The sequence below is a fragment of the Quercus robur genome, chromosome 5 (genome assembly GCF_932294415.1).
Source record: "Quercus robur chromosome 5, dhQueRobu3.1, whole genome shotgun sequence".
Taxonomy (NCBI): domain Eukaryota; kingdom Viridiplantae; phylum Streptophyta; class Magnoliopsida; order Fagales; family Fagaceae; genus Quercus; species Quercus robur.
The window spans coordinates 49990023-50015430 of NC_065538.1; the positions used below are offsets into that span (position 1 = coordinate 49990023).

At 37.3% G+C, this 25408-nt stretch overlaps 1 protein-coding gene across 1 annotated transcript; it reads left to right on the top strand.

Moving 5' to 3' along the window:
• Positions 1-20679: 20679 nt before the first annotated feature.
• Positions 20680-21384, top strand: LOC126728316 (uncharacterized). The gene has a single exon (XM_050434164.1). The coding sequence runs from the start codon at positions 20680-20682 to the stop codon at positions 21382-21384; it is 705 nt and encodes a 234-aa protein (XP_050290121.1).
• Positions 21385-25408: the final 4024 nt, after the last annotated feature.

Consider the following 25408-nt stretch of genomic DNA (forward strand, 5'->3'; position numbering starts at 1 on the left):
TTGAATCCCATAAGGAAAATCTCCTTAACTCTATCAATATCTACAATCCAATTTCCATTAGGATCATTGATGCCTGCAATGCGATTTCGGCTCCTTCTATTCAGGGCAGTAATATGGAAAAAAGTGGTGTTGCACTCACCCTGAATCAGCCAGTTAATCCTAGCTTTCATCCCCCATAACTCCTCTTCCAAGTCAAGAATCTTTTCCATTTCCCCAGAGAGAAATTTATGAATATCAATCAATCTTTGTGAGGGATTATTTGCAAGGGCTTTCTCTGCACCAAGGAGTCTTGCAGTCAAATTCCTTTTCCTCCAAAAAATATCTCCAAATACTTCTTTATTCCAAATCTTAGCCTTTAGAGTAAAATTTTCAACTGCACGGCAGATGTCTTGACTATATCCTTCCCTGGCTTCCCTCACAATATTAGGAAAACCATCATGACTTAACCATATAGGTTGAAAGCGAAACGGGCGAAGTTCCCTTTGGCCAAGGTTAGATTGCAATGATAAGAGAAGAGGACAATGGTCCGAACTGATATGGGCCAAGTGAGAAACAATGGCTTCTGGGTATAAGAGCTTCCAACCAGAATAAACCCAAACTCTGTCAAGCATTTGTTGAATTAAATCAGATACATCTCGGCAATTTGACCAGGTGAATTTTGGACCAGAGAAACCTAAATCAATAAGATTGCAAAAATCCATACACTCATTATAAGCAAAAACCCTTCTACTATTGATCCCATTTCCCCCAGATTTTTCTTCCTCTCTGGTAACATCATTGAAGTCCCCCATTACCGCCCATGGGAGATTATGTCTAACTGAAAGAGTTTTTAAATTATTCCATAACAAACTACGCTCCCGAAACCGGGGGCTACCATAAATAGCACTAAGAAGCCAAGAATGAGAAAGGGATCTAACCTGGACAATGGCATGAATCTCCTATTCGGTAGCAGAGAGGATGTCCATTTCAACAAGATCAGAGCGCCATAATAACCATATACCCCTAGCAAAACCAATAGTTTCAGTCGAGTAAGCCTCATCAAAAGGCAGGCCCCTGATAATGTAGTCCACTCTCGGCCCATCAATTCTAGTTTACATAATGACAAAGATAGCTGGTTGATGCCATTCAATAAGGTTAAAAACAGTCTTCTTAAAGTTGGGCTTCATAGCCCCTCTACAGTTCCATATTAAAATGTTCATAATGGGATTTGGATTGGATTGGGCATCAAAAAAAGTTGGGGAAGGGTCCTTACTTGTCTCCCTTAACTTCCATGTTTGTTTCAACTCTCTCTTCTCCTGAATAATTTCCGGGAAGAGATTCACCGCATGCTTTAGTACACCCAACGGACCCAGATTGCTGCAAATATTGAGAGTGAGTGCTATTGAAGGGACTGAGAACTGCAGAAGCTTCACCTTGAACAAATTTCCTATGATGGCCATTTCGATGGGTTTCTCCAGCATAATTTTCCTTTGTGTTATCATTGGTTCCAGGAATATTTTCTCCAAGGCACTCAGAGATTTTTCGCAAAGGGGTTGCTCGAATAGATGCCCTTGCGGCTGGGACATCAATGGAGGAAACTTTGGCTGATCCGTTAGGAAGTGCCAATATGGGTTCGGAGTGATGAACCATGCCTCGTCCGTCATCGGAAGGTAACCCAGCCATGCACTGACATCTGTTAAAGGGAAGATATTCTTCCACACCTCCATTTCCTCTACGTTGAACCACCCTATGATCTTCGTTGGGTCCCTTTGAATTCCTGCAATAGTTGATTTCCCCACTGGGATTATTTTCCCTTTTAGAAGTCTCGCCCAGAGGTAATCTTGAGATGTCATTCTTAGAGGACCCATCACTAAAGTTGAAGATAGTGTTAGTGTTGAGTGGGGTCTTAGGAAGCCAATTATTTTGTTCCCAACCCAAACTACGGTTACTCATGCAGTCAGCAATTATTTTCCTATGGTTTGGTTTAGATAAAGCATTAGCTGCTTTATAGGAAAGACCCTTTTTGCCCTTGAGAAGACCTTGAATAGAAATTGGCTTTTCTTGTTTTTTACCTCCGTTGTGTCTATCTTTCCCAGCACTAGACGTAGAAGCCTTATGCTTCATATCTTTTCTGTTGTCAGGGACCACATCTCGAGGGATTGCCTGGGGATCCCTTGATTGCGTTGGAACATCTTGTCCCCTAGTCTCAACAACTCTGGTTCCATTTGAGTGGGTGTTATTCTTCCCGTTGGGTTTTTTCCTACGCGACACAACCATCCACTCACCATACGCCTTACCCACATGATCTGACGTCATACCAGCACTAGGACCAGAACGTTCACTTCAACAGATCACCAGTTTGATCACTCTCCAGCGGAACAGAGGAGCTTTGGTTCCTTGGTGGTGATTGGGGAGAGGAGTTCATGGTAGTCTCAGCAGAGCTTCGAATCAACGCAGGACAGTTCTCCTTACGATGACCTAAACGGCCACATGTAAAGCAAAGCATGTTGATCCCTTCATACTGGACAAGCTGAACCATTTTACCAATTTTAACAATATTGATGAGAGGTTGTTCTATATTAACCTGAACACAGAGTCTAGCAAAACGGCCTCTAACACCATTTGCTGTATAGGAGTCGATACGTAGAACCAGTCCAATGGCCCGACCGATTTTCTTTAGAATGGTAGGTTCGTAGAACTCAATAGGTGACCCAAGTAGCCTAATCCAAATAGCCACAGAGGAAAGAGAAGCTTCCTCCGCTTTAAACTCCGGCTCCTATTTCCTAATGGCAAGAAACTGTTGGCCAACAAACTAAGGGCCCCCTTTCAATACCACTTCTAGGTTCGTCTGCAACTCAAACTTGATAAGAAAAAAATCATTGCCTAAATCAATGATATCCATTCTACCAAAAGGCATCCACATAGTCTGCAGTTTGGTTGACAGGAAAAGAAAACCCACTTTCCGCCCAAACGTTTTGACAATGATAGCATTTCCCCAAGGCTCACGGATTCTGACCTTTTCTTCTTTAGACAGAGAGATCGCAACCATACCTTCACATAGGCTCGACTCCTCATAGTCCGAGTCTGCTTCATCCTCCATGAAAGCATCAAAACCAAATGCTTGTTCGTACGCCCTAGGAATATCCCCCACCAGCTTATCCTTATAACTCCTAACTGCATTCGCATTTGAATCAGAGTTCCCAGATTGGTACTCCCCTTCACAATGGTTATCTTTGAATTTCTTGGTACTTCTCTCTAGCACGTCACTTTCTTCAGGGCTCCTTTCTCTCTCCATCTCTTCTAGCTCGTACCGAATATCAAATTTCCTGCACAATCAAATGGAATTTTACTAAATTCTAAAAAAAAAAAAAAAAGAAAAAAAAAGGAATTTTATTATTCAATCAATTAACTCATGTTGTGTGATAACTTTAACATACACAAGATTTTGACATTTAAACATTTAATAAATGAGATAGCTATTGATAGATAGTTATTTTGAAATTTCTCAAGCATAAGAGGTTACAAAGAGAAAATGTAATCTAATAGAGGATTTCTAAAAATACACATCCATTAAAAAGTTATTGGGTGATGTAATATTGATAAAAATTACACCTGAGTATAACTTGAATGAAACCCAAAATAGTTATACACATGATTTTCAGTAACCTTTTTCAAGTGATGTTTACCTAGTGACATAGTATTAGGGTATGTTTGGTAGACTATAATATGCATTGTAATGTAATAGTTCTTCCTTTGGTTTAGTTATTTAGTAGTTTGGTTGTGTTTTTATTTTAAAGAATACTCATTCTTTATGAATAACTATTCTTTAAAGTGAGGAATAACTATTTATCTCTAAAAGGGATGTAATAGTTATTCCTTAATAGGTGTATTAATTTTTAAAATTAATATATCTCCAAATAAACAAACTTTCCTTAAGCACATAAAAATTATGAAAATATCATAAAAAAATAACTAATCTCTCTTTCAAATTTAAAAAATATTATTTTTTAGGAAATATAATTCAATGAGTAAGATATTTCCTAAAATATATCTTAAGTTTAAGAAATAATTATAACATGCTGCTAACCCCGCAGCTTGGACCCTCTCTCCCTTAGACCCCCAAGCACTTTGTGCATGGGGAGGTGCCAATTTAGCTACAAGGCCTTTGGCTATATCTTAAGTTTGATTTAAAATAATTTCATTCATTTGTTTTAAGGGTTCTATTATTGTGTTGTTACTAAACAAATAAATAATAATAAGCATTACATTATAGTGTCTTGTATTCCTTATAATACCTATTCCTATATAATTATCGTTAAAGTCTACCAAATATACCCTTAGTGTTATTGAAATCCCTCTTTGTTAATATTTTTGGGGTAAACTAAATCTTATAAGGAATGTTTTCAAATAAAACCATATAGTTGCAAAGGTTATAAATTAAATTCCATATTTTTAGACTATTACAAATTAAACCTTATAATTATGATAATTTCATACCATGCTTTGGGCTTTTTAGGGATTGAAATTTTTTAGATTAATTGGGAGGTTTAGTTTGGTACGATTTTAAAAGCCCGAAATTCTATTTGAAACCAACAAAATTATAGGGTGTAATTTATTTTTATTTTTATTTTTTGATAAGGGGTGTAATTTTAAAACTACTCTAAAGTATAGAGTTTAAAATGTAACTTGTACTTTTTCGGGGTCAAATAAATAATTGCAAACCTAATACCAAAGTTGTTTAAAATGTAATGGAGATAGTTTCGATTTAGCTATAAGAATGAAATATTTTGATATAAATCCATTTAGAAGTACCATCTTGAGTGTTAACATGTATAATGTTGTGGGCTTTAGGCCTAACTAGATTACTTGTATAGCATACATTCTTGTACTACACTCTTACTCGTACTGCACTCATATGCCTTATATATATAAAGGCACTTGTGTATATTCTTTCACTGAGAAATACAGTATACAATCACTCAATATTTCTAACATGGTATCAGAGCCATTGCTCTAACTTTCTTGTGTCTTGCAGTCTTGTCTTTGTTGGTATTTTCTGCTGCCTCGATTTCTTCATTCAGTAAACCTTTTCCGTGCCCTCACCTAACTGCCCCACCGCTGTCAAAGGTGCCCAAGGTTGAATCTTCATCGCCAGAAGCTTGAACACTGCCACCAAGATCACTGCCTTCGTCGGATCTTCCACATCGGACCTCCGATTAAGACATAAGATATATCATCGTGTATATTTTCAACCGATCTACACAACTCCACCAGAATCATCATCATCTGACACTACATGCACTACCACGCGTCGGTTAAAGATTCGGTAGTTTTTCCATGCGCTGCCACGTGCCATCAGTATTGCTCCGATTATCTCACCGCCGCCATCATCAGAATATTCTTTCTCTGATCTACATCATCGGAAAGAATCGATCTCATCAGACTCTCCACGCACCGTCCAAAAATTCGGCGAAGATTGAACCATGCGCTTCACGTGCTCCACGAGCCGCTGGGGTCACCTGCTGATGTCATTGATGCCGTCATCACTGCCACGTCAGCATCCACGTAAGCCCTAGCTGACGTCATCAGCTTACGTCATCTTGCTGATGTCAACACTAGAGTTGACCGTTGACTTTTATCAGAGTTGACTTTTTGCAGTCCAGGTGCTCCTTACCCAGTTTTTTCGCATAGATTTCATTTTTGCAGTCCATTTTTGCATATTTTGCTTTTAAATGAAGAATAAGGACAAATCTTCTTCCTTTTGCAATAATCGTCGTCGACAATCCAACAAACGTTTTTGTAATTTTTGCAAACGTTTTGGCCATAATATTGAGATTTGCTATCAACGCAACAAATCAGCTGTTTCCATTTCTGCTGCTACAATTGCTAACACTGAGAGTATCCAACCTATGGCTCCCATCTCTGCAAAGTCTCAATCTTCTCGATCCACTTTCACCATTTCCAGAGATGACCTTTTAAATATCATCGCCAATGTCATTCATATGGTTAGTAATGCATCTTATTCCTCTTCTTTCTCAGTTTTATCTGGTATATCTCCTACCTCTTGGCTTATGAATTCTGCTTGTTGCAATCAGTTGACACCTCACTCGTCCTTATTTTCTGACCTTAAACCTACACCACACCCTCTTAATATTCGTACAGCAAATGGTTTCACAATGTTTGGTCATAATATAGGTTCCATTGCGACCTCCAATCTCTCGGTTCCTGGAGTCTTTAATGTTCCTCACCTTTCTTATAATTTATTTTCTGTTGGACAATTAGCTGAGTTGGGTTATTGCATTATCTTTGATTATTCCGGGTGTATTGTGTAGGATTCGAGGACGGGATGGGAGCTTGGGATCGGTCCTAGAGTTGGGCGTATGTTTCTCATGGATAACCTTCATCTTCCATTTGTTGCTCCTGTACTTGTTGCTGCAGTAGCTACAGTTCCTTCTATTTCTTCCCTTGCACTTTGGCAAGCTCAACTTGGTCATGCATCTTCTTCTCGGGTACAAAAATTGGCTTCTAGAGGTTTGTTAGGTTCAGTATCTACAAAAAATTTTGATTGTGTTTCATATTAGTTAGGAAAACAACCAGCTTTGCCTTTCAATATTAGTGAATCAATATCCACTGATATCTTTGACCTTATTCATTCTGATGTTTGGGGGCCTTTCTTTGTCTCTAGTATTGGTGGATTTCGATATTTTGTTGTCTTTGTTGATAATTACTCTCGCTATAGCTGGATTTTTAATATGAAACATCGTTCTGAATTGTTGCAAGTATATTCTAATTTTGCAAAAATGGTTGAAACTCAATTTTCCAAACGTATCAAAATTTTTCGATCTGATAATGCTCTTGAGTACACTCAATATACTTTCTAAGCTGTTTTGCATTCCTATAGCACTGTTCATCAACTAACTTGTCCAGGTACCTCTCAACAAAATGGTAGAGTTGAATGAAAACTTCATCATATTCTTGACACTATTCGTGCTCTCCTTCTCTCTGCTAAAGTTCCTGCTCCTTTTTGGGGCGAAGCTGCTCTTCATGCTGCTCATACTATTAATTGCATTCCAAGTCCTGTCATCCAAAAGCAAACTCCATATGAGCACCTTTTTAGGTCACCTCCAGACTATCACTACCTTCGCTCCTTCGATTCTACTTATTTCGTTCTTCTTCAACCACATGAGCATAACAAACTTGAGCCTCGGTCAAGGCTTTATTGTTTTCTTGGCTATGGCAAAACTCAAAAGGGGTATCGGTGTTATGATCCTGTCTTTCATCATCTTTGTATCTCCCGCAATGTTGTATTTTGGGAACATCGCCTCTTTGTCGAGCTTTCTCACTTCCGTTCCTCCCTATCTTCCTCCTCTGTCTTAGATCTTTTTCCAGATGAGGCACATATTCCTTCTGTAGCTGCTCCTGATCCTCCTATAGTTGCTTCTGATTCTCCTATAGACTTCTCTGTCTAACCACTAGATATCACTGATCACTTTCCTAGTTCACCCTTTAATGAACAGGTGGAAGATGAATAGGTCGAAGACGAGTTACCCAACCCCAACCCTGAGCTTGGGTCCCCTGCTCCTACTCCGCCTGAAGATCTTGCACAAGACATTCCACCTCGTCACTCAACTCGGGTAAGATCTATTCCTGTACATTTACTTGACTATCATTATTACACTGCCCTTACTACACTACACGAGCCTCACACCTATTGTGAGGCTTTCACTGACCCTTTATGGCAGATTGTAATAAAAGAGGAACTTGATGCATTATCTAAAAACCATACTTGGGATTTTGTGACACTCCCCCCCGGAAAATCTGTGGTTAGTTGTAAGTGGATCTATAAGATTAAGACTCGTTCTGATGGATCCATTGAGCACTAAAAAGCTCGTCTTGTTGCAAAAGGGTTTACACAGGAGTATGAGATTGATTATGAAGAGACTTTTGCTTCAGTTGCTCGTATCTCATTTGTTCGTGCCCTCTTAGTTGTTGTTGTTGCCAGTAAATGAGACCTTTTTCAGATGGATGTAAAAAATGTATTTCTTAATGAGGATTTAAGTGAAGAAGTTTATACGCAACCTTCTCCTGGTCTCTCTATTGATTCAAATAAGGTGTGTCATCTTCGACGTGCACTTTATGGCCTTAAACAAGCTCCCTAAGCTTGGTTTGCTAAATTCAGCTGTACCATCTCTCGCTTGGGTTACATGGCCAATCATTATGATTCTGCCTTATTTCTCCTTTGCACTGACAAAGGCACTATTTTACTTCTCCTGTATGTGGATGATATGATCATAACTAGTGATGACTTCAGTGGCATTCAAGAACTCAAGGATTTTCTCAGTCAGCAATTTGAGATGAAAGATCTTGGACATCTCAGCTACTTCTTGGGTCTTGAAATCACTCATTCTATAGATTTATATTACTCAAGCCAAGTATGCTTTTGAACTCTTGTCTCGAGCTGGACTCACTGATAGCAAAACTGTTGACACTTCAATTGAGTTTAATGCGCATCTGACTCCTTCAGGAGGGAAACCATTGTCTAATTCCTCTCTTTACAGACGCTTGGTTGGTAGCCTAATTTATCTCACTGTCACTCGTCTAGACATTTCCTATGCTGTTCACCAGGTGAGCCAGTATTTGTCTACTTTATGATCGACTCACTATGTTGCTATTCTGTGCATTCTTCGATACCTAAAGGGCACTTTATTTCATGGTCTTTTCTACTCTGCTTAGTCTCCTCTTATTCTCCGTGCATTTTCTGATGTTGATTGGGCAGGAGATCCCACTGATCGCAGGTCCACCACTGGTTATTGCTTTCTTCTTGGTTCTTCTCTGATTTCTTGGCGAAGTAAGAAACAAACTCATGTGGCCGGTTCTAGTACTGAAGCAGAGTATCGTGCCCTTGCTGATACTACATCTGAGCTCCTTTGGCTACAATGGCTTCTCAAAGATTTAGGTGTGTCTACATCCTCTGCTACTCCTCTTTATTGTGACAACCAGAGTGCTATTCATATTACTCACAATGATGTCTTCTATGAACGAACTAAACACATTGAGATCGATTGTCATTTTATCCGTTATCATCTTGTCCATAGTGCTCTCAAGCTGATCTCAGTCTCGTCTAAAGATCAATTTGCAGATATCTTCACCAAGTTACATCCTAAGGGACGCCTTCGTACTTTGGTTGACAACCTCAAGTTGGTCTCACATCCACCTTAAGTTTGAGGGTTGTTAACGTGTATAATGTTGTAGGCTTTAGGCCCAATTATATTACTTCTATAGCACACATTCTTATACTACACTCTTACTTGTATTGCATTCATATGCCTTATATATATAAAGACACTTGTGTATATTCTTTCACTGAGAAATACAATATACAATCATGATATATATATATATATATATATATAAATAAAAGGTCAATTGCGTTTTTTTTTTTTTTTTAATTGTTGATCATTGAAAATTCTTACTAATCATAAATTTTGGTAAAATCCCTACCAAGTACTGACCACTGCCATTGATAGGGACATAACCACATAAATTACAAGAAATATGCCAATATAAATTATATGAAAGAATTGGTTCAAAATTTTCATTTTTGACCCCCTAAAATTTTGGGCATTGACAACCTGATTGTTGAGATGGATGCCTTAAGCATTGTCATGCTTATGAATAATAATAAGGCTAATATTTTAATGGAACCGTTACTATCTGATTGTAGGAGATTGTTAGCTACTATTCCCAACAAAAGGATTATGCACACATTCCGTGAAGCTAATCAATGTGCGGACACACTGGCAAGATTTGGGGGAAGCTCCATTTCTAATTTTGTTGTTTTTTTGTGCCCACCGCCTGTGATGGCTGACCTCCTTCTTGCTGATAAGGAGGCTTCTTTTTGTAATAGACTTGTTCCTACTTAGTTTTAATGTTATGATCTTGATTTACTAAAAAAAAAATTGAAAATTAGGGGCCGTTTGATAAGTGTTTTTGAGTAACAATTTTCAGTTTTTAAACAACATTACACATATTTCCACACACTTTTTCACTCACATATATTTCCCAAAAATACAAACAACGTTATTAAAACAACGTTATCAAACGAGCCAAATCTCCTAAAAACCCAAAAGTTAAAAGTGGGCAACTAGTTCATATATGCGGCTGGTGGTCCCTTTCCGAAATAAAAATAAAAATCAAAAATATTATTTTCTAACAAAAACTATCAAACATTCTTTGCTTAAAAAAAAACGCATATATTATAATTATGTGTTTTGTACGATGTATTGGTGGAAATGGCTTGTGACCCAAAATTAACAAATTGGAAGGGAACTTTGGAATTTGGGTGCTACCAGATTGTCTAGCCCTGCCTAAACTATTATCTGAGTTTTTTGTTTTACATCAACAATAAAATGACTATACCAATTGAACTAAAACCTGCTGCATTCGATAAAATAGCCCAGGACGCATCCTTTATTAAGGAAGTTTTTTCACTAATTTTAATTAAAAAATTTATGGAAGGATAAATAATAAGTTACTACGTGTGTAAGTTGTAACCTTCTTTATAACTCAAAGTATTTTATGGCCGGAGAGTGACATGGAATTATAACTCAAAGCGATGTGAATTGCCCATAAATGTGATAAAATTAGTGTTATGTGTGATCTCATTACTACATGTCCAGAGTGATTAAAAAAAAATGAAAACTTAAATAAATAAATAGTTGGTTATCATAGATATTTTTTAGTTTTTTGAGAAACAGTTACTACAGAATTTGGCAGAACCTAACATCAAATTTGACGCAATTCATAGCTTAACATGAAAAAAAAAATTATATATATACACACATATTAAAAAACCATGTAGTTATTACTCATTGTGATGTGAATTACCATCGTGACAAAATTACTTTCATGTGTGAATGTGTGACCATAGCCTAATCCAATCTACGTCCAACAGGACTTTGGACAAGTTGAAGAATCTCCAGTTGGACAAGTTGAAGAATTTGAATAAGCCTTTGTTGAAGAGCCATAGAAACTACAATATAATGCCCACAGACCAATCTACGGGACAAAATGGGCTTCTGCCCTTTTCCACAAAACTAATTAGCCTTTTGCCCTTCTTCCCAAACTAAATAGGGAAATACCTCTCTTTTGAAACTCGACTTTTTCAAAATCAAGTTAAACCCTATAGTGACGTTTTTAAGGACCTATAGTGACGTTTTTAAGGACCTATAGTGGCGTTTCGTAACTTGATATCCATAAAATCGAGTTATAGGCAATTTTATTGCCCATAACTCGATTTTGTGAATATTAAGTTATAAAACGTCACTATAGGTTCTTCAAACGTCATTATAGGTCCTTAAAAACGTCACTATAGGGCTTTAGAATTTTTTTTTTTTTTTTTTTTTTAACTCGATTTTGAAAGTCGAGTTTCAAAAGAAGGGCATTTTCCTATTTAGTTTGGGAAGAAAGGCAAAAGGCAAATTAGTTTTGTGGAAAAGGGCAAAAACCCATTTTGTCCCCAATCTATGTCCAGCAAGAGATATATCATGTATCCCTTCCGTATATGAATATCATGCATCCCTTCCGTATCCATATACATTTCTACTTTAGTCTAGACATGGGAATATTTTAATTGACAAAATAAAAAACACTACTCTCAAGAACTTGAAAGAGTACCACAATTTCAAAGGATCACATCCATAGATACAAAATTTCCAAGAATTTCAAAGTATCACAAGTTTTGCCTTATGGGCAAACATATTCCAATGTTACAGTGTGACACCTCACAATAAGTGAGAATGATTATTTCCATTTAATCAACAAAAATAAATAAATAAATAAATAAAAGACATGGGAATGTTTTAATTGACAAAATAAAGAACACTACTCTCAAGAACTTGAAAGAAGTACCACAATTTCAAAGGATCACATCCATAGATACAAAATTTCCAAGAATTTCAAAGTATCACAAGTTTTGCCTTATGTGCAAACATATTCCAATGTTACAGTGTTACACCTCACAATAAGTGAAAATGATTACTTCCATTTAACCAACAAAAAAAAAAAAAAAAAGACATGGGAATATTTTAATTGACAAAATAAAGAACACTACTCTCAAGAACTTGAAAGAAGTACCACAATTTCAAAGGATCACATCCACAGATACAAAATTTCCAAGAATTTCAAAGTATCACAAGTTTTGCCTTATGTGCAAACATATCCCAATGTTACAGTGTTACACTTCACAATAAGTGAAAATGATTACTTCCATTTAACCAACAACCAAAAAAAAATAAAAATAAAAATCAACATATCTTCTGAGTATGAATACAAGTTAAGAAAATTTAACTACTTGGAAGTTAAAGGTGAGCCTTGCTAGAATATCCAAAAGGGACCGTGAATAATATTTCGGCCTGCAACATCTTCGAAGATCAACATTTTCCTATTATGCAGCAAATAAAATCAGGCAGTAATAATGAAAATAGTTTTCGCACAACCAAAATTTTTAAAGAGCAATGATCAGATACAAAAAGAAAGAAATTTGAAAGTTTTACATACACATGCATGCACAAATGAGAGGAGAGAAATTTAAACAATTTAATTTGTATTTCATTTACCTCCTCTAATATCATGTTACCTCCTTTGGATTTTCATAACATAGGCATTGCAGTAAATTGCATGTTCTTCTCCTTCCTGATAATAAGTTAGCAGACACAAGATGAACCAAATTAGTGCCAATTTGTATTTCAAAATTTGAAAAGTTATCTTTGTAATTTTGTCTTAATTGATGGTTTTGTGGGATTATGTTTTATGTTTGAATTACTTTTCTTATTGATGTGCTCTCGGAAGCCTACTTTAAAAGGCTCCAGTTTGCACGTAAGGTGGACTTTGACAAATGGAATTTTAAGTTGGAAAATTTTCAATTGCGGTGCTGAATTAAGTTGCTTGGTGCTGATTTCATGCAAACCCGTGAGTGCTGAACTTTTGGTTTATCATTTTCCACTATGTTCAATTTTCCCCTTAATCCCCCACTTTATTCTCAGTCTTGCTCTGATGCAATTCCTTTTTATTGCTTATAGTTTATGTATTCCATTCCAAGTCTGTGCCCAAATATTGACTAGTCTAACAACGTGTTTTAAGGTCGTGTTTTAATAAAAGTACATTTTACAATTTTAGTCAAGGGCAAAAGGCAAGGCACCAACTCCTTGTATTACTATTGCTTGAGGAGTGAGGCACCAGAAGTGAAGCGAGGTCACAAACTCTAGATATAATTATTATACAAATAATGAACTCAAATCACATGTAATACTTATTACTGTATTTCTTTTTCTCATGTGCGTCGACATAGTAATTCTGTTACTCATAACCTAACTAATAATTAACATGTTAAACATGTTAGTGGTTACTTGGTGTGGATGGAGAGTATTCTTCCACATCTTTATTATGTACTTTTAGCCTACACTGACTGATTTTATTTAATAAATTCCCAGGTTTCATTCTCAAAAAAAAAAAAAATATATATATATATATATGTATCTAACTTAATTAATCAAAAATGAAATATAAAATATAGAATATAGAATAACCCAATGAAAGTTCATGTTCGTTTACCTTCTTACCAAATCCTCCCATCCCAGCATATGATCTGCACCTCCTAGCTAGTTGGCACTTGAGGAGGAGATCTTTACCGTAAAAATAAAACAAAATATCCAAGTCAGTTACCAAAAATAAAAGAAAGTTCACCAAAATAATAATTCAAAATCCAATCATTAGAAGAGAGCGGCTGGTGAGAGAGTAAGTGAGACCTGTTTGGGTTGGTGACGAATTTATAGAGAAAGAGAGAGAGAGAAGCATCAATCCCTGGACTCTCACGCTATTGGCTCTCTCATTGATGCTTGGCTGTTGGATTTCATTGGTGTTTTGATGAGGCAGGGAGAAAAAAAACAGACGAACTGAATTAATTCAAACAAGATATATATATATATATATATATATATATAGTATTTTTTTTTCATGAGTTTCTACTACCTAGTATCCCTACCGTTGATCCGTGAGAATAGTACTGAGAATTAGAGACTTAAAAATATGGTTATATATCACGGCAATGGTCACTCTACGTGCTTGTGGGGGTGTGGAGGCAAGGGCCGGTTAAGTCTCTAGAGAAAGTTTCACACACATATATACACTTAAATTAGACTAAATGAGAATTTGGTTATATATATTTAGAGTAAGAGAGATGATACGTCCATAATATTTTTACAACATTTTCATAATAAATTATAGGTAGTTAGTTGTTATTGGTTCAAATTTGAACTTAACACTAAAGTTACTTTTTTGCCGCAATAATAATAACTAATAACAACCTATCACTTAAAATTTATTAAAAAAATATTGTGAAAATATTATATACATATTATTTCTTTTAGAATAATGATGGTGCCACATCAAGCGGCACCATTTATGCCACAACTCACGAGTGAGGTAAGAGTGATAGAGGGGTGATGGACCTGACCTGACCCGACCCCTATCCAGACAATGCTCGGCCCTACTAAATACTGGTTTGAAGGATAAAGCGATTGTTTGCTTGTTGCCGTCAAAGACTTGAAAGTTCAAACACAGCTAAAAGAATAAAGCTATTATGTACTTCTAAAAGATAGACTTTAACTAACTTTAAAATAAACTCTCAAAAATGGTGAAAATAACCAAATACCAAAATTTAATACTCGAGTTTTACAAAATTGAGTTGTAAATAGTACTCGAGTTTCTACAAAATTGAGTTGTAAATAGTACTCGAGTTCATTGAACTCGAGTTCTTAGTGAGTAGCTAGTGTGGCACTGCTGACCTGAAATTTGTGTAATTAAAAAAAAAATGTGATACTTGATATTACTGAAATCGAGTATCTCTTTATAGTACTTGAATTTAGTGTAGTCAAATACCTTGTTTTTTTCTTTTTCTTTTTTTCTTTTTTCTACTTTTTGTTTGTGTTGGAATGGTTTGAATAATCAAACTTTGTGGCTTGACATTAGCCAACAAACCATTAAATGGCTTGCATGCCCATATCAGGAAGATGCATGATATTCAAGAAGTTTCATGCATGAAGAAATGCAAGAGCTTGCATTGAATGTTCTTCATGAATTGTCAAAGAAGATAGCCAAGAACAACACCTGACATGCAAACCAAATTCATGCTTCTTTTCTTTTGGCTGAAATGGATGACACTTTGGCCATAAATGCTTGCCATTTTCTTTGACTTGACAAGTTTCATGAATGTGTTGAAACTTTGGAGAAATAGGCAACCTTAGTTTGGTGGACACAACAATCACAAGAGGAAGAAGCAAACAAAGAAAGCCATTGAGTTAGATATGTGTCAAGGATGGGAATGGCATATAGCATATATAGCTGTATATATAGATAGAGTCAACACAGTAGTTGTGCGAAAAAGAAGTCAGCATTTCCTTAGTAAAAGTTTTGTACGAAACAAAAAAAGTAGAAAAAGGAAAAAAGAAAAACAAGGTGCTTGACTGTATGAGGCTTGAGTACTATAAAGAAACTCGATTTCAATAATATTGAGTACCATATTTTTTTTTTAATCACACAAATTTTATGTTGGTAGTGCCACGCTGGCAACTCACTAGAAACTCGAGTTCACTGTACTCGAGTACTATTTAGAACTCAATTTTGTGAAACTTGAGTACTAAAAAAGTGGTAAATTGCTAAATATTTCCGAAATAGTGCTAGTTTACCTTAAATTTTGCCAAAATGTGGTATTTGACTATTTTCACCCTAAAAAGAGAAAAACACGAGACTCACTTAAAAATAGGACTAGGAGGCTAGACGTAGTAAAAAGCTACCGTTTATCTCTTTTTTAAAATTTAAAAATTAATTAAAAAAAAAAAAACTCAAAGAAGCTGCCGTTTATAAAATTAAAATAAATAAAAAAACTAAAGAAAAACTAAAAAAGAAACTGCCAAGTGCCAATCTCTTTTACTTTCTCCTAATTTATATATCTTTCTTTCTTCATCAAAAATATATATATCTTTTTTTTCTTTTACATTTTCCCTTTTCCCTAAAGCGTAAATCTCTTATTATATCTATTATTATATTGAAATCCCTCTTCATCATTAATTAAATATATTAAATTTATTATACGATATATTTAATAACTAAATAAACAAGTTTATTATATTATTTTTATTTGGTAAGATCATCTATTGTGAATCTTTGGTTAAGTAGAAAATTATTAGATACATAATTTGGTTATGATTTTCCATACGATATTAGTGTTGTTGTTGATTTATTCAATATTATTGCAATAAATTTCTTTATTAAGTAGATTATTTCAAATTAAATTGTTGAGAATTTTCTATACATTGAATTATTATATTTATTCCAAAAAAATTATGGCTACTGTTTTCGTATTTTAATTACGATATTTTAAAATATAAACGTATTATATCATATGCGTATATACTGTATATTTTTCATTTACGTATTTTTTTATTGAATTTTTGAAATGTAATATTTAAAAAGATACCAACTTATACTGGTCCATATATTTATTGTATTATACATGTATCATATATTAGTAACTATGAATTGGATTTACATTGAACCACATTTTTTCTAATTTTTTGCGGATCTCTGCTTAAAAAGATTATTTGAACTTTATCACTGATTTTAGTGTACTGAACTTTGGCTAAAACCTAAAAAAATTCAGTTTATGCAGCTGAGCATATGTTCACTTTTATATGTTTGAAAATATTATATGATTATTAGATTTGCTTTGAGGGGTATCAACTATTAAGTATTATTGAAACTTAATTTTCTCTCTAGAGTTTTTTATTTTTTGGTGTAGCCAGTTTTACAAGAAGGATAAGTTGACAGTATTGTGTACATAAACTTAAGACAAAGAATACCCTTTACTTTTGAGTTATTATCTGTTACATACTTACATGTACTTAATTGATTTTGATCATTTCATTTTTCTTTTATATATTACTAAAAAAAAAAAAAAAAATTGATAGCCATATATTACTAATTGTAAGTGAACTTCCTTAAAAATTCTGCCATGACATATATTTTTATAATGTTTTTCATGAAATACAAAAAATTAATTGAAATTGAGTTGAATTCAAATGGTTTAGTGGATTTATCCTTTTTCTTTTTCTTTTCTTTTTTTTTAAGTGGATTTACTTTACTTGTGTACATATCATATCTAAGAGGAAATTACACTTTATCATTTTAAACTATACCCTTGATTATATTTTGTACCATAAACTATGATATTTGTTATACTTTGTACCCAACATTAAGTTTTCCGTTAACTTGGATGGAAAAATATAGCATCGCTTAAAAGGACCTACTTGTCCCTCTTCTCAATACTTTAAAAAAAAAAAAAAAAAAAATTACATCTTACTACCCTAAATTTATACTCCTGATTACACTTTGCACCTTAAATTTTGAATTTCCATCAAAGCTAACAGAAAACCTAATGTCAGGGTGCCAAATGTAACAAGGGTCACACTTTAGGGTACAAAGTGTAATATAAATTATATTTTAGGGTGATAAAGTGTAATTTCCCTCATATCTAATATAAAACTAAATTGTTATTCATTTAAGGGCCACATATATCCTTCATTTATCATATAATTTTTTAAGTAAATTACGTATTTGATTTATATTCTTTACACCATATTTCAATTAGTTCTCTAACCTTTTAATTATGTCAATTTGGTCCATAGCCTTTTAGTATCATGTCTCTGTCGTTATTTCTTGGATGAAAATTGTTGATGTGGGGGCCCGAGGGTCGAGGAAAGGGTTTTGTAGAACTGTAGAGTGGATATTAGGGCATTACATGTCCAACGAGGGGGGTTACCCGAGGATAAGAGGAGAAGAGGCAAAAGGTTCTTAAGAGCTTCAGATGGGAAGGATTGGCTGAAGAAAGAGAATTATGAGGAGTAGGGGAAGTTTCCAGCGAGAAGGAGCCTGTTGTCTCCACATTAAATGGTGGGCAATAACTTTATTAGCTGTATTGATGAGAAAGTGACCTGAACAGTGTAATTCACAGCTAAGCAACTCCTTCTACCACCTTCCTCAGATGTTTAAAAGGACAGGTGTTGCTAAGAGAAATTTGTTAGGTAAAGATGGGGGGTTAGGATGTGAAGTGGAGGGAGTATATAAGAAAAAGATGGTTCTCATAGAAAGGGAATCAAACACAAATATCAAAGAAAAATAGCAACAAGAAGAACATTGAAAAAAGAGAGTGAGCAATGTATTTTTTTGTGTATCAATGGCTTCCTCGGGCAGTCTTGTACTTAGACATTTGCTCACATATTCTATAATATTACATCTTTCTTCCTTATTTCCATCCCCGGGCAAGGCCCTCTCTTGTTGTTTGATTTCCTCTCTTACAAATCTATTAATTTGGGTCATAGTTGAACTATACAAATTCACTGTTCTAAGTGGGCCTGGGTCTCCAAGATTTTTTGGTCCTTACAATTGACATGGCAACTGACCAAAATAAAAAATTAGTTTATTGCCACATCAATGGAAACTAATTTTTTATTTTGGCAATTTACCATGATAGAAATTTCCATCCAAGAGATAACATCAAAGACTAAATTGACACAAATAAAATATTAGAAACCAAATTAAAATATGATATAAAAGATAGGGACCTTATCCTAATAATTTTACTATCAGGTAGTTAATTGGATGGCTTGAAAATGTTATGCCATGGCCCATGATAAGTTGAAAAATAACAAAGGTAATAGCATTCTAAATTTACTACTATTTAAAATTTGCACACTTTGTAAATGATGTAACAATTTGTGCATGTACAAGGCTAGTATTAAAATTTTGGCAAAACTATACTATTGGTCTTTGAAGTTTACCCATGAGCGCAATTGATCCCTTAAATTTCAAATGAGTGCTATTGGTCCCTCAAGTTTTAAAAATGGGTAATATTAATCATTCTATTAACTACTGTTAGTTTATTGTTTACATGGTTAATATAATATTAACTTAACAATTTTTTTAATAAAAATAATTACAAAAATTATTTTACAGTTAGAGTCCATTTGGAAACAACTTATTTAGCTGAAATTAAAAACCTTTTGCTAAAAGTGTAGAAAAAATAATAATTTAAAGTTAGTTAAATAGTACAATAGGACCTATAAATAGTACCAAAAAATAAAATGAGACTCGTGAATAGTAAAAAGAAAAGCTAAAAACTTAAATAAGTTAAAGCTTGCATCACATTCCAAATGGGCTCTTACAAGAAACCCATTAATATCAAAATATTTACACCATGTTTATGGTAAAGGGTTTTAAACCGTATGATCATCGATTAAGCCCAAAGCTCCCAAAATGAAGAGCATGTTATCAAAATCAGAAACAACAGCATAACAAATAATAGTCGAGGGACAACTTTCCCTTTGCCCGTATTCACAGCTATGCAATGTGATAAGGATAATTTTGTAATATTGCACTTATTCATGGGTAAGGCGAAAGGCGACGGTCTCAAATAACCCCATTAGCTTTACTTGTGAGGTAATGACAATAGGAAGTCTACGACTCTACCTCGAAGTTGACGGCAGTACTATGGTTGACGAAATAGGAAGCTAACGTGAAGGAGCTGAAGATTACGTATGAGTCTTTGACGATGTTGGCGTAGCCTTACTTGGTCTCCACGCATGTGCATATAAGGAAATATCTTGCGCCCCATGTTCAATGTTAATCAAGAGGACTCCTACAAGGAAAAGATTCTGCAAAATACGTTCATAGGGACTTCTACAAGGAAAGGACTTCCAAACCAAGGAATAGATGTCAACCCTCTACTACGATAAAAATCTCAAAACCCTCACAAATCAAGGTACGCATAATTTATCCCAGCTCTGACATTCTAGAGTTGTGAAAAGTTTTAACTTGACATTTGGAGGGTATTTGGCCGGCACCACATCGGTGCTCTCTATTAGGTCTTCTCTTTTTATTGTGCGTGTATTGTTTTGAGCGTGCAAGGACTGTGTGGCTCACTGGTGATTTTTCGGCATCATCAGTTGGCGCCATCTATGGGAACTTGCACTTATAAGCCATACTATCACTTCCCGAGCAAAGAGTTGCATGGTACTTACTCGCCCAATGGTGACCACCAACAACGTTCAGGGAGACGAACCACGCACAACTGCCCTCGAGAGACAGGTTCAAACTCTTGCCGCTACTGTGGAATGCCTCACTAAGCAAAACCATGATCTGGAAGAGCAGCTACGTCAGAAGAACACAAGGCATAACACTCAGGAGGAAGACCAAAAAGGTACCAACACTGAAAGAAGGGACCAAGAGGGGTCGGAAGGTAGCAATGCCCCAAGTAGACCAGAACGACAGGACATGAGCCGTCCATCCATCACAGATACAACTCCACCTCACATGGTCGCAGAGATGTAGATGATAAAGAAACGGATGAACTTTATGATGAAAGCCCTCAGAGGATGAGTGTTTAGCGACCTCGATAACTTGGTCCACCGAACCAATTCTCCATTTACCATATTTGTCAATTCCTTCCCCTTTCCGTCGAAGTTTCTTATGCAGCAGATAGAAAGCTATGACGGAGCCAAGGACCCCCTAGATCACTTGGAATCTTTCAAGACCTTGATGCACCTTCAAGGGGTAGCGAACAAGATCATGTGTAGGGCCTTCCCCACTATGTTGAAGGGTCTTGTAAGGATTTGGTTCAACAGGTTGACGCCTAACTCCATCAATAATTTCAAGGAGCTAAGTGCCCAATTTGCTTCACACTTTATCCAGGGGCATAGGTATAAGAAGTCTACTGTGTGCCTAATGAGCATTAAGCAATGGAAGGATGAGACACTGAGGTCTTATATAGCCCGCTTTAACAAAGAAGCACTTTCAATTGATGAAGCTGACGACAAGATACTGGTAGCCGCATTCACAAATGGATTGTGGAAAGGTAAGTTTCTATTTTCCCTATATAAGAACGACCCAAAGACTAGATCAGATGTGCTTTACAGAGTGACCAAATACATGAATGCGGAAGACACACTTTTGACCAAAGCGGAGAAACCCAAGAAGAGAGAAAGACAGGAAGACATGCAGCAGGACAGAGAGCGGAAGATGGCAAGAACTGGAGAACGAAGGGAGGACAGGCACTTTAAGCCCCCCGCGGGGAAATTCAAGAGCTTCACTCTGCTAACTGCCTTGATCGACCAAGTTCTGATACAAATTAAGGACGAAGGAGCCCTAACCTTTCCTAGAAAGCTAAAGGGTGATCCCGATAAGAGGTCTAAAGACAAATACTGCCATTTCCACTATGACCATGGTCATGACACAGTCGACTGCTACGACTTGAGGCAACAGATCAAATCCCTCATCAGGAAAGGGAAGTTATAGAAGTTCGTCAGCAGGAAGAGACCAGATCCACCTCAAGAGCAGCCTCCCTGACGGGACAACGAACATCCAAGGTTGCCCCTAAAAGACATAAGGAAGAACGTGGGAGGCACAGCGGCCACCGGCTCGTCCAAAAAAGCACGAAAAACTTACCTCAAGATGGTTCAGAACATCTAGCTAATGGGCTTTGCCCCGAAGATGGTGCGAATCGACAACCCCATTATTGGATTCTCGGAAGAAGATGCTCGACGTCTTCACCACCCGCATGATGATGCGTTGGTTGTTAGCATTCAGGTAGGGGACTACAACACACATCGGGTCTTGGTTGACAACGGGAGCTCCACAGACATCCTCTACTACCCAGTGCTCTAATAGATGCGGATTAACAGAGAACGTCTAGTCCCAACCAACGCTCCACTTGTTAGGTTTGGGGGAACAAAAGTATACCCCCTCGGCGTAGTCATATTGCCTGTGACAGTCGGAGATTATCCCTAGCAAATCACTAAAGATGTTACATTCCTTGTCATCAATTGCTTGTCTGCCTACAATGCTATCCTAGGATGACCTACCCTCAACTCGTGAAAGGCTGTAGCTTCAACCTACCACTTGATGGTTAAATTCCCCACTGAATATGGAGTAGGGGAAGTGCGAAGAGATCAAATAGCTGCACACAAGTGTTATATTACGATGTTAGAGATGGACAACTATTTACAGACCATGAACATAGAAGAGCAATGGACGGTGGCGGAGCCCGTAGAAAAACTCGAGGAGATACCTCTCGACGGCTCCAGGCTAGACCAAACCACAAGGATCGGCACCCTCACCAGTCCGATGGTTCGCCTGGCGCTCGCAACTTTTCTTAAAGAGAACCGGGATGTATTTGCCTGAAGCCATGAAGACATGCTAGGAATTAACCCTGCAATCATGGTACATAGTCTGAATGTGCCACCTTCTTTTCCACCTATCCGTCAGAAGAAGTGGGTGTTCGCCTAGGAATGAGACCAAGTAATAGCAGAAGAAGTCAGCAAATTACAAGAGGTAGGCTTCATCAAAGAAGTATATTATCCCGATTAGTTGGCAAATGTGGTAATGGTCAAGAAAGCCAACGAGAAATGGAGAATGTGCATAGATTTCACGGACCTGAACAAAGCTTGCCCAAAGGATAACTACTCTCTCCCATGAGTTGACATCCTAGTAGACTCCATTGCCCAGCACCAGCTATTGAGCTTCAAGGACGCCTTTTTCGGTTATAACTAGATCCGAATGGACGAGTCGGATCAGGAGAAAACTTCATTTGTTACCAGCCAAGGCCTCTTCTATTACAAAGTGGTGCTGTTCGGCCTCAAGAACGCAGGCTCTATGTATTAGAGGCTCATGAACAAGATATTTACAAACCAGATCGGGAGGAATGTTCAAGTCTACGTCGACGACATGCTAGTAAAGAGCTGAAGGGAGGAGGACTATTTGGAGGATCTCATGGAAACATTCGACACCTTTCGCTCTTACAACAAGAAGCTCAACCCGAGTAAGTGTGCGTTTGGGGTGACGGCGGGATAGTTCTTAGGGTTTATGGTGTCTCAAAAAGGTATCAAGGCTAACCCGGACAAGATTAAGGCCATAGTAGAGATGACCCCCCCCCCCCAAAGAATGTAAAAGAAGTACAAAGTTTAAACAGCAAGGTCGCTGCCCTGAACAAGTTCATGTCAAGGGCAACGGATAAGTATCTACCCTTCTTCCGTATGCTGAAAAAGTCTTTTGAGTGGACGGTCAAGTGTCAGCAGGCGTTCGAGGATCTAAAGGCCTACCTCTCTTCCCCACCGTTACTAAGTCCTTCACAACCTGGGGAAGAGCTCTTCCTCTATTTGTGCATCTTCCTGACAGTCGTCAGCATGGCCTTAATCAGGGAAGAAGCCCATGTACTACACTAGCCGGGCACTTCGTGGTGCAGAAAAAAGGTACCCGCCAATGGAAAAGCTCACCTTTGCTTTGGTTATGGTAGCTCGCAAGCTCAAACTATACTTCCAAGCCCACACGGTGATTGTCCTAACCGACAAGCCCTTACGGCGGGCAATAAGCAACCCTAAAGCTATCGAGCGATTGGCACTGTGGGTAATAAAGTTGAGTGAGTTTGATATTCAGTACCGCCCGCGTATTGCCATCAAGGGAAAGATCATCATTGATTTCATAGCGGAGTTCACCAATGAGGAAGACAAAGGGGCAGATGAGTGTCCTTTATGGAGCATACATACAGATGAATCGTCTAATAGATAGGCTGATGGAGCAGGTATCGTGCTTCTTTCTCCAAAAGGAGACAAGATTGAATGTATGGTTCACCTCAACTTCCCTACCACCAACAATGAAGCGGAGTACAAAACTCTATTGGCAGAACTTGATCTCGCCAAAGCAGTAGGGGCTGCAAGTGTGGTTATTCATTGCGAATCCTAGGTCTTCACAAACCAAGTAAACAGGGATTACGAATGTAAGGGTGAAAGGATAAAGAAGTACCTGGAGCAAGTAAGGAGAAGGGTGGATGACCTGTAGGCCAAGATTGTTCAAATCCCCAGATGAGAGAATGAGCAAGCCGATCGCCTTCCCAAAGCCGCTTCAGCAGAACATATGATCATCCTTGACAATGTACTTTCCTTTGTTCAGCTTTTTCCACTAATAGATTCTGTCGATGTGCAGGAGATAAGTTCTGAAAAAAACTGGACCATGCCATTAGTCTTCTACTTGAAAAATGGCATGTTACATGATAGGAAGGAAGCTGCAAGAAAGTTGAAGGTCCAAGCAGTGTGATTCGTTATGATAAAAGACGTCTTGTACAAGAGAGGCTTCTCCCGCCCATGCCTAAGGTGTTTAGGCCCTGAGGAAGCAGACTACGTCATGAGAGAAGTCTACAAAGGGATCTACGGAAACCACTTAGGGTCACGATCGTTAGTACACAAACTGATTCGAGCGAGGTATTACTAGCCCACCATGCAAAAGGATGCCCAGACTTATGTCAAAACCTGCAACAAGTGTCAAAGGTTTAGCAACGTCATCAGACAGCCATCCAAAGAGTTGACCCTGATGATAGCCTCATGGTCATTTACTCAGTAGGGATTAGACATTATGGGACCATTCTCGATAGCGGTGTGACAGTTGAAATTCCTTATAGTTGGCATAGATTACTTCACAAAGTGGGTAGAAGCTAAAGCCCTGGCAACCATTACAGAGAAGAACGTGCAAAGCTTTGTCTAGAGGTACATCATCTGCAGGTATGGGATCCCTAGAGTCCTAGTCTTAGACAATGGGAAACAATTTGACAACGACTCCTTCTGGGATTTTTTATCGTAGTTGGGGATAAAAAACCACTACTCCTCCCCTGCCCACCTTTAAGCTAACGGACAGGTTGAAGTCACAAACCGATCTTTGCTTAAAATTATTAAGACTCAGCTCAAGGGGGCAAAGGGTATATGACCTGAAGAGTTGCCAAGCATACTATGGGCGTATAGGACAACACCAAGAACACCTACCGGAGAGACACCATTTTGGCTAACATAAGGGAGCGAGGCGGTCATTCCAGCTGAGGTCGGGCTCATAAGCTATAGGGTGGACAGCCATGATGAAAGTAAAAACGACGAGGCTATGTTTTTACATCTCGATCTACTAGACGAGGTCAAGGCAACAGCCGAACAAAGACTCACACAGTACTAGGACCTCATGGCCAAGCACTATAACTCCCGGATCAGACACATAGACTTTCAGGTTGGAGATCTCGTTTTGAGGAAGGTAATGGGCACCGCTAAAGACCCTACCCAAGGGAAGCTCGGGCCCCAACTAGAAAGGACCTTACAGAATCACGTCATGGCAAAGGAAAGACACCTACCACCTAGAGACACTAGACGAACGGAAGTTGCACCATCCATGGAACACCGAGCACCTACGGAAGTACTACTAGTACAACTGATAGCGTGGAGAGCAACACTCTTCATTTTCTAGTTTACTTTAGTTAATTTTAGCTACACTCCTCAGTTTTCCAGTTTAC